General features: G+C 34.4%; 1 protein-coding gene across 2 annotated transcripts in view; it reads right to left on the bottom strand.

Moving 5' to 3' along the window:
• The window catches only part of ap3b1a (adaptor related protein complex 3 subunit beta 1a), a 76,788-nt gene extending 72,613 nt beyond the window's left edge, over positions 1 to 4,175 (bottom strand). The window contains exon 1 of one of the 2 annotated variants that reach the window (XM_048165419.1): positions 3,837 to 4,175. In XM_048165419.1, coding sequence (XP_048021376.1) covers positions 3,837 to 3,985 — 149 coding nt within the window. In that variant the 5' untranslated portion in view covers positions 3,986 to 4,175. The remainder of the gene's footprint in view (positions 1 to 3,836) is intronic. The other variant, XM_048165418.1, reaches the window with a different exon arrangement.
• Positions 4,176 to 17,060: the final 12,885 nt, after the last annotated feature.

The raw sequence follows: 17,060 nt of genomic DNA, 5'->3' as shown, positions 1-17,060 counted from the left end.
ACTATCTAAAACATTCTAAGACTGTGCTCAACATACAAGCGATTGTTTCCTGCGACTGGAGCCGATTTAAATACTTACACATGGAATTTGAACACCGACTGTAACCGCAGACTGAACGCAACTGGCTCTGACTGGACGCGTTTGAGCGCGATCAGTCATAAGTATCAATTTACATTCATAATCGGCCTTACAATCGTTAAGGGTGTGCACGGCTTTACACACCGTTGGAGAGATTTATAAAGAATGAAGTTGTGTTTATGCATTATACAGACTGCAAGTGTTTAAAAAATGAAAATAACGACAGTCTTGTCTCCGTGAATACAATAATAAACAATGGTAACTTTAACCACATTTAACAGTACATTAGCAACAAGCTAACGAAACATTCAGAAAGACAATTTACAAATATCACTGAAAATATCATGATATCATGGATCATGTCAGTTATTATCGATCCATCTGCCATTTTTCGCTATTGGTCTTGCTTGCTTACCTAGTCTGATGATTCAGCTGTGCACAGATCCAGACGTTCTGCCCTTGTCTAATGCTTGAACGTGGGCTGGTATATGCAAATAATGGGGGCGTACACCCCGGCTGTTACGTAACAGTCGGTGTTATGTTGAGATTCACCTGTTCTTTAGAGGTCTTTTAAACAAATGAGATTTATATAAGAATGAGGAAACAATGGAGTTTGAGACTCACTGTATGTCATTTCCATGTACTGAACTCTTGTTATTCAACTATGCCAAGATAAATTCAATTTTTAATTCTAGGGCACCTTTAACATATCTAACATTAAGTACCAGAGAAGAAAGTAAGTCATACGGGTTTGGAATTATGACACTTTTCTCTTTTTTTGGGGTGAACTGTGCCTTTAAGTATGTGTTCTCAGTGTTGTTATCCCCATGTCTCATTCTTCAGGCTTCTCTCTCAGTCCTCATGACTTCAGCCTTCTGCTTGCAGTCATGTGAGCGAGCCAATTCAGTTAGGCCTAAATAACATTAAGAATCCTTCCGTTATTACCCTCAACATACCAATAATAACGCACACACAAACCATCCTACCATCAGCTACAACAGAAAACCATGATCTTGAATTCAGGAAGCAGAGAAGGGCTAATATTAGAAAGCAAACAATACCACACATGCAAACAATGACCCTCTTAACAACATAAAGAAATCCATACAATGTCGTAACAGTGAATAAATAAAGACTAACCAGCAGTGAAGTCTTTTTGCAGCATAATATAAGAAAAAAATTGCTTGTTACTGAAGCTTCTAGTGTCATTGCTGCATACTATAAGCACATACTGTGGTAAGTTTATTCAGGTACATGCTATCTTAAGCTGTTGTCTTAGGCTTTATGGCCTTTATGATACCTGATCATACTGCAGCATAATAAATGACACAATTCTCATACGTCCCATCAGATTAAACAATTAACAGTATCAGACTTCCTGTCTAAGGAGGGAAATTTGTCATTGAGTACAGTATTGTTGGAACAGATTCCTTAAAGCTAAATGGAGTTAAGATCCCATGGGAAGAAGACATGAGGGTTTGACGTCAGCCCTGTCTATGGCCTTCACAAAGAGGCTGGAGAAAACAAACACTGAGACAGTCTGGACAAATAGCAAAAACTATAAAGTATGCAGATCAAGATCCAGACAGCACAATAAAACAATAGAAACAATGTTATTTAGTGGCCCAGACCTAGTTTCGCCAAAGCCACTTGAAGGCAAGACTGTAAGGTTAGCAAAAAAAAAAAGCCTGCTAACGCTGTGGCATGCAGGGAAAGAAACCAGAGGCCATTTTTTTCTTTTTCTTAATGTATGTCAATGGAAGAGAGGTGTCACTTTGCTGAATAAACTGTTTTTGTGGGAAAACAGCTTATCATTTAATGATTCGACAGCCCATCGGCTAATCTTTAACATCTCTGCTCTTAAACATTAGTTTTGGATTGATCTATTTTTAGAGTTTACACCAAAAAAAGAGAAGTCACTGACAATTGCGCGACAGCCAGGTATGATTCAGTTTACAGAACTTCTCATTCGCATCCAAAAACAGTGATTGACTGTCGCAAAAACTCTGAACGAAATTCAGTGACATCAAGGCTGAAATGTGATTGGTTATCAAGGCACACATGATCCATGTTAGCCCTTTTCGCTTTCTCCAATGGTAGAGCCACTACTAGCTTGATGTAATATCTGCACCAGAGGGTCAGTAGTGCTCTGATATTACAGGCATACTGCCCCCTGCTGGAGGAGGGCTGCAACAACCAACTGCATGAGTTTGCAAGATAAACAAGGCTTAAATTTATGCTGACCCACCAGAAAATCCTTTTTTGTGCAGTTTTTTTTACAATTATTAGAAATTATATTATATATTATAATATATATATATATATATATATATATATATATATATATATATATATATATATATATATATATATATATATATATATATTTCAAAACACTGCTTCATGAAGCTTCAGAGCGTTATGAATCTTTTGTGTCGAATCAGCGGTTCGGAGCACCAAAGTCATGTGATTTCAGCAGTTTGGCAGTTTGACACGCAATCTGAATCATGATTCGACACAAAAGATTCATAACGCTCTAAAGCTTCCTGAAGCAGTGTTTTGAAATCGGCCATCACTATAGTCGTTATTTTGTTTTTTTGGCGTACCAAAATATTCTCGTCGCTTTATAATATTAATATTGAACCACTGTACTCACATGAACTGATTTAAATATGTTTTTAGTACATTAATGGATCTTGAGAGAGGAAATGTCATTGCTGGTGATGCAGGCCTCACTAAGCCATCGGATTTCAACTAAAATACCTTAATTTGTGTTCCGAAGATGAACAAAGGTCTTACGGGTGTGGAACGGCATGAGGGTGAGTAATAAATGACATTATTTTCATTTTTGGGTGAACTAACCCTTTAAGCTAATAGTTTTCGGTGTGGTATCGAAATTGGAATAGAGGATTGTGAATTTTCACTAGTCTCTAAAATACTGGTGTCAGAACTGCCTGTTTTCATTTCATGGCTGATACATTTTCTTAAGTCACTTGGCAGGTGTGGCAAAAAGTTTTAGGCCCTGTGTGTGTGAGTATTTAATATATATACATACACACACACACATATACATATATATATATATATATATATATATATATATATATATATATATATATATATATAGACCATTTTTCATTAGGCTCCAGTATTTCACTTTAATGGCAATAAAAAGGCAATTAGTCAGTGATTGAAATTCATTTTCAAAAATGTCACAGATAAAAGTAAAATTAAAAACATAAAAAATTTAAAATGCTCATTTAAAAGAAAAATGTCAGGTGAACTTAGTGAGACACAACAACCTACTGACCTGAAATAGCAAATGACAGATCTGTCAAACTCACACTGGCCTTCAGTGATAACTGTGAGGCTGGCTAATCTACTCTTCATGCAAACATTACAGAGGCAGTTGATCTTACAAAGGAAGTAGTATAATATATAATTCTGACCTAATATATCAATCCACAGCTGTCCCTCTCCACTTACACCATACTGGACGAGGCATCACCTGACACCCAATGCACAAAAATCATAAAACACACCAAATATTCTTCTTCATATGCTATAATAGCTAATAATAATATCTACAAACCACAGTAAATAAAGATGACTCCTCAAAAATCACGGTTAAATCAAAGTAAATATGTTTACTTTGTTTACGTACTTAAAAACAACATCTTCAGTGCTACTAACGGATTCATACATATCTGCTGCGTGTGTGCGTGTGTGTGTGTGTTCCGGGTCATCTCGTCTCTTACTTCTTGTAGTCGGAGCTGAAGAGGCTGAACGCGGCCCCGCCGCCGCTGATGCTCCCGGGGATGTTGCTGTTCTCCTGCGCCGCGTCCACGCCGGACTCCACCGAGCCCTGGTCATTGTACGACACACTGTTGGCGGACATCCCGAGCATTTACCCCGACTTACACTAGTCACTACAGCAGCACGAGCTTATTTACCCTCCGATGAAGCCAGCTGTGTTTTAACAATGTCGCGCTGCTATTTTTCACTGAATGAATCGAAAGACAAAAACTTTTTTCACTCCTGACGTACAACTTTTCCTCTCTTCCACGCAGAGTCGGAAGTGAGCTGGAGTTAAGTCACATGACTGTCACATGACGGCAGCATGACGAAGACCAAACACTCGACATTCTTTAAATGAAATGATCTGACTCCAAAACAATTTAAAAAAAAAATGATTTCAAGCTTTATTGTACTGTTTTGCGTAATTGCACAAGTAAAAAGGCAATTAGCTTATGACATTGCATGATGATGCATGAAGTGGCACCACTGGTTAATATAATTTGAATATAGGCTGTTGTTCTTAGTTTATGGCGCATATATATATATATATATATATATATATATATATATATATCTCCTATATTTGGAAACGGTAAGATTTGTTATGTTTTTAAACAAAGTTTCATCTGCTCACCAATGCTGCATTTATGTAATTAAAAATACAGTAAAAACAGTAATATTGAGAAATATTATTATAATTTTAAAAAACTGTTTTCTGTTTGAATATATTTTATAACATAATTTATTCCTGTGATGCAAAGCTGAATTTTCAGCATCATTACTCCAGTCTTCAGTGTCACATGATCCTTCAGAAATCATTCTAATATGCTGATTTGCTGCTCAAGAAACATTTATTGTTTACAATTCTACAAAATATTTGTGTTCAATATTTTTTCAGGATTCTTTTATAAATAGAAAGTTCAAAAGAACAGCATTTATTTGAAATATAATCTTTTGTAACATTATAAATGTCTTTACTGTCACTTTTGATCGATTTAATGCATCCTTGCGATTTAATGCATCCTTGCTGAATAAAAGTATTAATTTCTTAAAAAAAAAAAAAAAAAATTCTTACTGACCCCAAACTTTTGAACGGTATAATGTTACAAAAGCTTTGTATTTCAGATAAATGCTGTTCTTTTGAGCTTTCTGTTCATCAAAGAATCCTGAAAAAAGTACACAACTGTTTCCAACATTGAAAATAATCATAAATGTTTCTTGAGCATCAAATCAGCATATTAGAATGATTTCTGAAGGATCATGTGACACTGAAGACTGGAGTAATGATGCTGAAAATTCAGCTTTGCATCACAAGAATAAATTACTTTATAAAATATATTCAAACAGAAAACAGTTTTTTTTTTATTGTAATAATATTTCACAATATTACTGTTTTTACTGTATTTTTAATTAAATAAATGCAGCCTTGGTGAGCAATGAAACTTCTTTTAAAAACATTAAAAATCTTACTGTTTCCAAACTTTTCTCTCGTAGTGTGTATATATATATATATATATATATATATATATATATATACACACACACCTCTTATCTCCAGTCCTATAATTATATTTTCCATATACATTATTTTTTCATTCATTTGTATAGGCCTAATGTCCCTTTGTATCAAATGTCCCTTTGTATCACATGTTATTATCCTCATTAATGATTAATTATGTTATTCAAACTTTCAAACAAGGACTCTTTCTGTTTTTATTTTATGATCCTAATTAATTATTAAATAAAGCCCCCAAACATTCTCACTCACTCTTTGTATTTGTATATTTTTCTTTATTAATTATTTAAATTAATTAATTATTTATTTTAAACTTTCTTAAAAGACAAGATAATATTTTGTCAGCCCCGTACAAAAGTACTGTGATGGTACTATGTTATTAATGATGGTATACCGTGGTTCGGTTGTCACCTCATTTAACCCCTTGCTAATCAACGAATTTCCAAGGTTTTTCAAATACTTTTCCAAATATTCTAATTACTATATTAAAAAATAAATAAATAAAATAAAATAAGACAATATCCTAATACATAATATATAAATTATATACATACAATGTGTGGTTGTTATGGTAATTCCCGTAGTGATGCTCTTAATAACCAGCAGAGGGCGACAAATCCTGATTAAAAGTATTAGCACGCGTCCAGGTTTCTCATGGCGCTGCTGGTGATCTGAAAGCCCGTGTTTGCTCGTCAAATCTGTATGTCAACACAACTGGCCCGTTTCACTCGTGTTTCTGTAGTCCATGAACAAAAACCCCACTTTCTAACTTTACTATCAGCAACTATGGAAGCCCATTTCCGCCACTTAAGAACGAAAAATAATGCTTTGCAAATCATTAGACTTAGGACGAGATAAAATAAAAGTCGAAGTTATGACATACCAAGTCATAATTATGAGATTAAAAGTCGAAATCATGACTTAAAAAGTAATTATTATGACATAAAGGCCCAGTTTCACAGACAGGATTAGAGCTTAGTTCAATTAGCTTTTATAAACATACACAAGAAAAAAACATTACTGGTGTTGAGACATCTTGAGACAAAACAATGGCACTGACTTATTTTAAGATATGTCAGTGCAATTTGCTTTCAGTTAAAATGGCTCAAACAAACATTTTAGTCTGGGACTAGCTGCCTTGTCTGTGAAACCGGGGGAATAAGTTTATAACTTATTCGACATTTTATCTAATAATTTCCACTTTTTAATCGTATAATTATGAGTTAGCATGTCATAATTTCGACTTTATCACACTTTCAATGTTTTATGTCAAAATTTTTCATCTGAATTTCATTTTTTTGTCATAATTTTGACTTTTTAATGTCATAATTTCGACTTCTTATCTCTGAATTATGACTTATAATTATGAATTACCGAAGCATATTTGTTTTTCAGCGTGTGGCAGCAATGGACAAAACCCTCACCTGCTTACAATCACTTTTTTCTTTACTTCACTTTTCTTTTCTTTTCTCGTCACTTCCACATGTTTGACCCTATAGTCACCTTTACATTGTAAAGCTTTTGGAGAAGTCAAGAGTTACTCTTTAAACCAGAGCAATCAGATCATTGTTGACCAGGTCATTGTAAAAAGGCATATGTTTAAAGTTCTGCGTCTGTGCCGCAGAATATCTGAAACAGGTAAGGCTGGCGTGGGGGATGTTTTCTGTCTCGTAATGTTTATAGAGCAGAAGGCTAGAGGTCTCACAGTCTCAGGGTCAGTTAACAGGCACATTTACAGACAGCCTTACATCAGCTCTTCAGGGTCAGATTTCAGTGTCATCATGACATCATAGCTTTCCTCATAATAATTACTGCTGATCGTAAAATATTTGAGTTTAAGGGTTCACGAGACACACACACACACACACGTTTCCATGTTCTATGGGGACTTTCCATAGACATAATCATTTTTAAATCCCCTAAACATAACCCTCACAGAAAACATTCAGCATTTTTACAATTTCAAAAACCATAATTCTGTATTATTTATAAGCCATTTTCCTCATGGGGACCAAAACATTTTGTCTCCACAACGCAGGGAGTTGTTTACCAGGATCACAGATACACACACACACTTAGCAAAGAAAGAGAGGGAAAATACGGCATCACAGGATGTCATATTATTTATGCATGTGATACGAGACAAAAGCTTTAGTGTGTTTGTCTCTTTGGGCAAGAATAAGATGTATGTTTATTCATTGTAAATCTACAATCCCACACCGACAAAAACAAACCCAGTGAGCTAAATGTAAAATAAAGCCTTTTTTCAGAAATAGCAACAAAAATCTGCCCGATTTTGCCCAAATAAAAATTACAATTAAACAATACAAAAAATTCTATTTTATAATTTATATAAACACTTTTGTATTAAATTATTTTTAATACAATATTTTTAATGAATATTTAAAATCATTTAGTCTGAATGTAACTATTAAATAAAAAATATTTAAATAATCTAAATCTTGAGTTAAATTAGCATTGTGTTGTAAACACTCCATATCAAACAGAATTATTATTTTACAAATAATTATACTGATATAATTTAATTAAATAAATAATTATAATTATTCAACAACTGATTGTCAGCATTATCTCTATAAAATACACATAAAAAAGCATTATTCACATTATATCATGCATTATAGTCATCACATAATCCAACTAGTTTATTAATCAACACACGTTTTGATGAAGACATTTATTATCACTTTAAATAAGCTACACAGATCTGACCACATGTCTGTTATTATGAAAGCACTTCCATACATGAATGTGTTTATTTCAGTTTATTTGTGATTAATTACAATAATCTGAGATTTAAATCATGAAAATACACTGACTGAAGTAAAGGCTAGACTTGTTGAGTCAGTTTGAGCCTGTGAGGTCAGTAATACCTGTCGAAAGCTGTCCTTTATTCATCTCAATGACCTCCACCATCTTGGCTCGCAGACGCTCAGCTCTGGACGCAGTTGTTATTCACCTGAGCTGTAAATGTCATGTGACTAATCACCTAGAGCTTCAGGAGAATGACATCACTGATTACATCATAAGTGGCATAAACAATTATATGAACAAATGTTATATACTAAAAATTTTGCATTAAATTCTAATAGATGGTTCACCTGTGACAGATGGAAGATCATAAAAGTGTGAAATTTTAAAGTGATAAATATAATAAAATTGTATTTAGTAAATTATTATAAAATAAATAAATTGACTGTGCAATATTACAGTACAGTCCAAAAGTTTGGAACCACTAAGATTTTTAATGTTTTTAAAAGAAGTTTCGTCTGCTCACCAAGGCTACATTATTTAATTAAAAATACAGTAAAAAACAGTAATATTGTGAAATATTATTACAATTTAAAATAACTGTGTACTATTTAAATATATTTGACAAAGGAATTTATTCCTGTGATGCAAAGCAGAATTTTCAGCATCGTTACTCCAGTCTTCAGTGTCACATGATCCTTCAGAAATCATTCTAATATGCTGATCTGCTGCTCAATAAACATTTATGATTATTTTCAATGTTGAAAACAGTTGTGTACTTTTTTTTTCAGGATTCCTTGATGAATAGAAAGTTCAAAAGAACATAATTTATCTGAAATACAAAGCTTCTGTAGCATTATACACTACCGTTCAAAAGTTTGGGGTCAGTAAGAATTTTTATTTGTATTTTTTTGAAAAGAAATTAAAGAAATGAATACTTTTATTCAGCAAGGATGCATTAAATCAATCAAAAGTGGCAGTAAAGACATTTATAATGTAACAAAAGATTAGATTTCAGATAAACACTGTTCTTTTGAACTTTCTATTCATCAAATAATCCTGAAAAAAAAATATTGTACACAAATATTTTGTACAATTGTACACATTAAATGTTTCTTGAGCAGCAGATCAGAATATTAGAATGATTTCTGAAGGATCATGTGACACTGAAGACTGGAGTAATGATGCTGAAAATTCAGCTTTGCATCACAGGAATAAATTACTTTGTGAAATATATTCAAATAGAAAACAGTTATTTTAAATTGTAATAATATTTCACAATATTACTGTTTTTTACTGTATTTTTAATTAAATAAATAGCCTTGGTGAGCAGACGAAACTTCTTTTAAAAACATTAAAAATCTTAGTGGTTCCAAACTTTTGGACTGTACTGTACATATATATATATATATATATATATATATATATATATATCTCCCAAAACAATCTGTCACTAGTGAAACATTCACTAGAATTCAATGAAAAATTTCCAATAAACCAAATGTTCAAACAAATGATCTGATGTCATAATACATGTTGTATATATGATGTTCAAACAAATGATTTCTGCAACAATACTCAGGGTTACCAGAGTCATGCTTTCAATCTACATGCTCTTGTACAGATGAGATAGAAAGGTAGATAAAGAAACATGAAACAGACAGAGAGAGGTGGGATTGAGTTTTTCCTCTGGAAGAAACAGGAAACTGAGATGCCATTTCCTGATATTTCCATTCATGCTTGGCAGTTTGTGCCACAGATATCAGAAGTTCAGCCGAGCTGGAAATATAAACACAATGGACATGTTTTTTGTTCTTTTCCGAAAGCAGGGGGTTTCTAGAAAACATGTGAAAGACGATTTCCTGTTGTCAAAGAAATGAAGAACCTCAAAGGTTGAGAAACAGGACAGGCTGAAACACTGGAAAACTTGATTGTGTTGTCTTGCGCACTAAAACCAGAGAGGCAGAGAGTCACCTTTAAGACTTCTGATCTGATTTTTGCTGTGTGATATTTCAGATTCAGTGTTTAAATTGTTTTATTTAAGTCTTTTTATTGGATTGATATGTAAGGATTAGATCAGTGTGTGTGTGAGGGCTGGTATTGTGTGTGGTTGTGTGCGCTGAAGTGTGTTTAAACAGTGATTAGCAGCTGAATGTTGATGAATTCCTGCTCAGAGATGTGGAGAAGAGAGAGCGAGACCTCAGCATTAACTCTTTATCTGTCCCTCTGTCCTCTGACCTCTGTCCTCCCTCTCTTCCTCTGGGGAATCTCAAGATTGTCCCGTCAGTTCATTCATTCTTCACCAGTCAACCTCTAGTGCTAAAAATCACACAGTGAACACTAAACACTTCATTATGCACACTCATTTTGACTATACAAAACAAACTGCATACTCAACTTTAAAATATTCAAAACACACTTCACATTAGTGACACTAAAAAATATTATAATGAAAAACACTATTTCCCGAAAAAAAAAAAAATTTTATATGTTACCAACATTTTTTCTTTTGTCAAATCAACTTCAATAATTAATGTGGTTCAGATTACATAATAGTTTGAGTTTCTGTTGATTAAACCAATCACCTTCATTGTATTAACTCAATTTTTTAATTTCAATGAACTCAAAATTTTAAGGCAACTTACTTTTTTAAGTTAAACCAACAATTCTTTTTTACAGTGTACACACTAAAATAAACATTTTCAGTATTTCAATATTTATATATTTCAACAAATATAATTGATATATAATGGCCAAAACTATACTACTATAATATAGATTTTTAAAATATTAATATATTTTCAATGTTTTTCCTCATATTTTGGCCTTTTGTATATATAAAAAATTATTAAATATATTAAATATAAAAATATAAACATTTATATTCTCCAAAATACAAAAAAATAAATAAATAAATAAAATACTCAAAAAGTATTTTGAGGTAGGAAATGTATTTTCTTGCCCCTTCAAGTACATTTTGCAATACATTTTGGAATAAAATAAAAACAGACAACATACATTTAGCATATATTGGTCAGAATATTATTTATTTATTTTTTGCTGTATTGGTTAGAGTAGATGAAAATTCGAGCAAATTCGAGCTTGTTTTTTCTTTGACGTTCATTCAGAAAGTCATACAGGTTTGGAGCAACTTGAGAGTGAGTAAATGATGACAGAACTTCCATTTTGGGTGAAATATCCCTTTAAAATTCTAAAACAAACTCTGAAAAATCTACAGGAAAAAAAATGTATCATGCAATCTCAAGGAGATTCAAAGAGATTCGCACAGGTTTAAAATAAACAGAGGTGTCACTGAATTATGTGCGATTATTTTAGGAATAACAGCATCTTCTGATCTTAAATCTGCTCCTTTGGGAAAAAGGATTTTCCTTTGGTCTCATCCGCTGCACCTGTCCTCCCTCTCTCTCTCTCTTTTTCTCTCTCTCACACACACACACACACACTCAATAATGACAGTGATTTATTGGGGGTCGACTGCTGTGTTTGTAAACACACTGAGGGTCATGTAACCTCAGTGAGTCAGACTTCTTATCTACACCACACACACACACACACACACACACGCACGCACGCACGCAGAAGGAGAGAGAAACTCAAAGTGGAACACAATCGAAGGGAGTTCACAGCACTTGAAGACTTCAAAAAAGAAAAGTCTGAATCAGTGTGTCCTGATGATAAATGAAGCTCAGACTGTCGGAAGTGGACATTCGCTACAGATAAACTCACACACCTGTTGGACATATGCACAGAAACACACAGACAAGATCATGAAGATCTGCTCTGAAAAAAAAAAAACCCAGAGAACAGTGTGATTAGTCAAAGACTAGAAATTTGGACAAACCAAAACATAAATGATTAGTTTAAAACAGGTTCATAATTGGTTTTGCTTCAGGACACAGATTTCACATTAGACATGAAGTGCTGACCCATCATCAGAATAGTTGTACAATAGCAAACAAAAATCAAACATTGAAAGACAGACTTGGAGGTGGGTTCTTTTGACCAATAAGAAACCATCTAGCAACCACAAACTGACCTGGAGCTGAGTTAGAGAGTTTCAGGGCATAGTGCTTACGTGCATGTAAGCTATTTCTGCTCACTGGTGGAAGAAAATCAAGTTCAAGTGAAGAGTATGTGCGTATTGTACGCGCACCTCCAGATTTTTGTAACCACACATACTTGTACTCGCAGGTCGCACATGCGCATTTAATGGTTTTTGCAGTAATTAGTTTATCCACAGGGTGGCAACCGTGCCCTGGGGGCGTCAATTCACAAGGTAGTCAAAGAAAAAGTGCATAAACAGAACAGACCGGAACACATGCAAGCTACAGGGACAATGGAGGCCTACATAGATGAAAGATTGTGTGATTGTGTGATTTGTACAACTAAAACTGCATGTGTTGAACGTTGGTGTACGTACGTACATGAAGTATACCCAGGGCTAAATGTTAGCGAACACAAAAAGACGGAAGCTTGTTTCCCCCATGGAATAAAACAATTTTTCTCTCACAATTCTGACTTTTTTTCTCACAATTGTGAGGAGTAAAGTCAAAATTGCATGATATAAAGTCGCAATTGTGAGATATAAAGTCCAATTCAGAGGGAAAAAAGGCTCAGATTGCGAGTTTATATCTCAACTTTATAACATGCAATTGCGAGTTTATATCAGGCAATTCTGAGATAAGTCAGAATTGTGAGATAAGAAGTCGCAGTTACCTTTTTTATTTTATTGTTTTCAAAGCAATGATAAGATTTCACTTCTACTGTTAATGAAATTTTGGTACACTCTAAAAAATGCTGGATTAAAAACAACCCAAGTTGGGTTGAAAATGGACAAACCCAGCAATTGGGTTAAATGTTTGCCCAACGTGCTGGGTAGTTTTAACTCAACTATTGTTTAAAAATGACTATATGTCTGGCTTAAAATGAACCTAAACTAGGTTGGAAATTAAAAATCAGACACATAATTACTAGAGGCAACAATAATAATCAAAAGGTGAACATTTATTAATAAGGAATTTAATAAATGTTTATTTATTAATTATTATTCATTATATGTTCATTTATTAAACATATCAATAAATGTTAATTTCCAACATACTTTGGGTTCATTTTAAGCAACAGTACAGTAATTTTTAAACAATAGTTGAGTTAAATAAAACTCCCCAACAGGTTGGTCAAACATTTAAACCATTCGCTGGGTTAAAACAACCCATTTGCTGGGTTTGTCCATTTTTAACCCAAATTGGGTTGTTTTTAACCCAGTATTTTTTAGAGTGTAGGCTAAATGGTTTTCACTGTGAGATGGATAGCCTAATTGTTATCTAATTCATATGGTTAATTTTATGGTATTCCAAAAAGTGTTTATTTTTAAATGTGATCGTTGGTACATTTTACCAGTATTTACAAAGTCCCTTTAAGACAAGTCATTTCACTCGGCGGCCATCTTTGAAACGCCTCTCGGGCATCCTGGGCATCATGCCCTATCTCTTTGAATGGGGAAACATCAAATTCTACAAAACTGTTCGCCAACCTTACGATTACATTTCATATTTGAAATCACCAATGAAATCTGACAACAGCTGTCTCATAAATGTTTTATCCAAACGCTCGAATCATGACAAAAAAACTGTATTTTTTAGGTTGGATCAAGCTAATGCGCATGCACAGACCTAAATGCGCGTCTCTTCTGCCATGTTTCAGAGGCGCGCGTCTGACTGTTTCTATAGAAACCGGTGCTTCTAACGGCTGCTGCAGTGACGCGATGACTTTACCAGTCGGCGATTGGCTCTTATTTAGAAGGCGGGACTTATTCCGCCATATTGCGTGTTACACTTTCTCCCATTCAAAACAATACGAGTGACACGTCTTGTGTTATTCTATAGTCTTTGGTATTTACCATACTTTCAATACAAGTAAAATATGAAAAATATTCAATATAAAATAATTTTCAAATGAAAGCATTTTCTTTATAAAATACAAGATTTGGTCTTCAAAAAAGCTTTTTTTCCATTTTGAAAGGGGGGGGGGGGTCATCTTATATTTGGAACAATATGGTACTGTAAGCAGACATGGAAAAAGCCCGTCACTGTTCAGGGATGACGGATGACTTTGGAAAGATGATGTTACAGGAAGAAGTTAAACTTCCGCCGACAACATTCATTGTCGCCATGAGAAAAAAAAATAAAATTCATGCGCATACACACTCGCTCATAAAATACATCCCAGAATGCAGCAGGGAAATGATGTACGGTGGACAGGATGCGAGTAAGCCTGCATAGATACTCCTGAGGAAAACGGGAGGAAACGTTAGGGAGTGAGAAAGAGATGCCAACCAATAACTAACATCATCAACAGCCACCGGCTAAATTTACACCTCAGCAGGAAGTGACCTCATGGCCTACATCCTCTCCTGTACCGCGGCTCTTTTACCCTGGACAGGAAAGAACCACCCGGCACACATGACCTTTATGTGACCTCCAGCGCCCTCCGTTCTCTCTCTGTAGACGTCGTGCTCATCCAGGCCCCATGACCACACAATCTCAGGGTCAACAGTGTGTGAGTGTGTGATTAGTTTTACATCCTGAGGGCCATCAGACAGGATTTCACAGCCATATAACTCTTAAGAATGCATTAGGAGTCTCTTTTTCTTCTGATCTCTCTTCTCTGTTGCCTCTTTTCAAAATTAGCTGTATGAAAGTCCATGTAGATATTGAATGACAGGCTGATATTAAAACCCTCAGTCACAGTTAGATGATTTTGACCCTGCAGGCTTAAAAGAAGAAGAAAAAAAGAAGATGGATGTGACAAGGTGTAGAAAGAATCTCCATTAAGCAGCAACAGGAAACTACAGGGAGAAAGAAAGGAAAACTTTGATGCATCTATATTTATATTTCAATCTAGTAAACATTAGAAAAACTGATCGTTCTGGTTCATATCTTTCCTAAGCTGAATTCGCAGGTCAGAGTTTACTAAACTTGAACTTTGGTATATGCAACAGAAAGCGTTTCTAGTCTCTCATATTCACAGCATCATAAGTATCATGCTTAATGTATTTGCTTAATAAAATAATGTTTTAATGAAAGTTTATTTCCTTAGCATTTGTTTATATAATAAAAAATAGGTATGTAATACAGTTGGTAATATAACAAAATAATTTAATATTTATTTGTGTAATAACTTGCATTACTAATTAATATTAAAGGGCACCTATAATGCCCCTTTCACAAGTTTCTGCACAGCAAAATTCCCAGAGTTAAATCAACTCTGCTTAGAGTACATAGGTTCCCTCTCTAAATATTGTTAAAGTAACACTGAAGCAGAGTTAAAGTTAATGAGATAATTAAGCGATTAATTAAGTGATGATTGAGCATTAGTGATGAACACCTGCTGTTAACAAGCAGAATCACTAAAGAAAAGAGAAACACAAAAACTACAGCTGACTTTAACTCTGCTTCAGTGTTACTTTAACACTATTTAGAGAGGGAATCACAGCTCAAAATACCCCACAGAACATTTAATATAGCTTGTCAAATCTGCCCCTATTTGGGTGTGAGCAAAAACATGCCGTTTTTGTGTGTGTCCCTTTAAATGCAAATAACCCACTATCCAGAAGAGGGTGGAGCTTTAACAGCTCGCGCTTCGGTTGCTCACGACAACAAAACTGGAGAATCTCACGCAGACAAAATGATGATTAAGTATAAATATATAATGTACAATAATAATATATCTTCTATAATATTTATACTTATTTTATATTGAAATACAATAATATAATAAATACAAATACAATCTTTCAAAATAAAATCTTTCACAGTATAACCTAACATGAATAGATAAATCACTCCACAGTCGCGCAAGAGTCACTACACTGTATATAAACACATCAACGAGGTGATTTTATGATGAATGACATGAGTTAAATATTTTCTCAGTCACACATTATTAGCTAATAAAGCACATGGATGTGGTTCAGAGACGGCGAGAGAGTGAGTATCTGTGGGAATATGTCTGTTTTAAGGTCTTTGCCATCTGGGTCCACATGCTGAGAGCAGGAACAAAAGGCCAAGAGAAGGAAGGACGAGGAGAGGCGACCCAAAATAACGAGTGAAAAGAAAAACAGCAGGAGGGAGAGAAAGACAAATAAATAAATCACAGGTGGAGCTGAGACTAGACACTACGACATACACCTGACAACACAGAGTCACAGAGGAGCATGAACACACGCTCCTGTGAGTGCAGATCTGTTTTTGTGCTACTGTCACATAGAGTAAATCAACCCACTCCCACACAAATACAAGCACACTGTACGGGAACAGAGGTCATTCACCTCAGCCAAAGCATTTGGGGTGGATGTGATTGTGTACAGTGGCCCCAAAAAGTATTTGGACACTAATGCATGTCTGAATGTCATTGCATTAGATACAAAATATTAGACCAAGTGGCATTTCATTTATAAGGCACAAATACACTATTTCGATATAGTACCCTAGGGTTCTTAACTCAGTGTAAAGAACGCTTTATGCCAAAAAGGATCTATGTAAGAAGAAATGTCTATAAATGAAAAATAATATAAAAATACAAAGTGGAAAAAAATTTATTCCATTCTTTAGCAACAACGTGATGTGCATGAAACACTACATGAACAAATCAAAAGCCTTCCAAAGACAGTAAAACCTGATAGTGGCTGGTCTTTGTGTGCACTTTCACAGAACTAAGAGACTTTCTAAATATATATAAGCGATGTGCTTTTTTAGAAAGGAACATTTTTTCTTTGTATAGATGACAACGCTATCAAAATGATCCCCTTTCACACAGAGCCGTGAAAATGACTAAAAACGCTGTATTATGCTGCCAGGCCAGTAGTTGGCGATGT

The sequence above is a fragment of the Megalobrama amblycephala genome, linkage group LG18, assembly GCF_018812025.1.
Source record: "Megalobrama amblycephala isolate DHTTF-2021 linkage group LG18, ASM1881202v1, whole genome shotgun sequence".
NCBI classification, from domain to species: domain Eukaryota; kingdom Metazoa; phylum Chordata; class Actinopteri; order Cypriniformes; family Xenocyprididae; genus Megalobrama; species Megalobrama amblycephala.
This window is presented reverse-complemented; position numbering and strand designations above follow the sequence as displayed.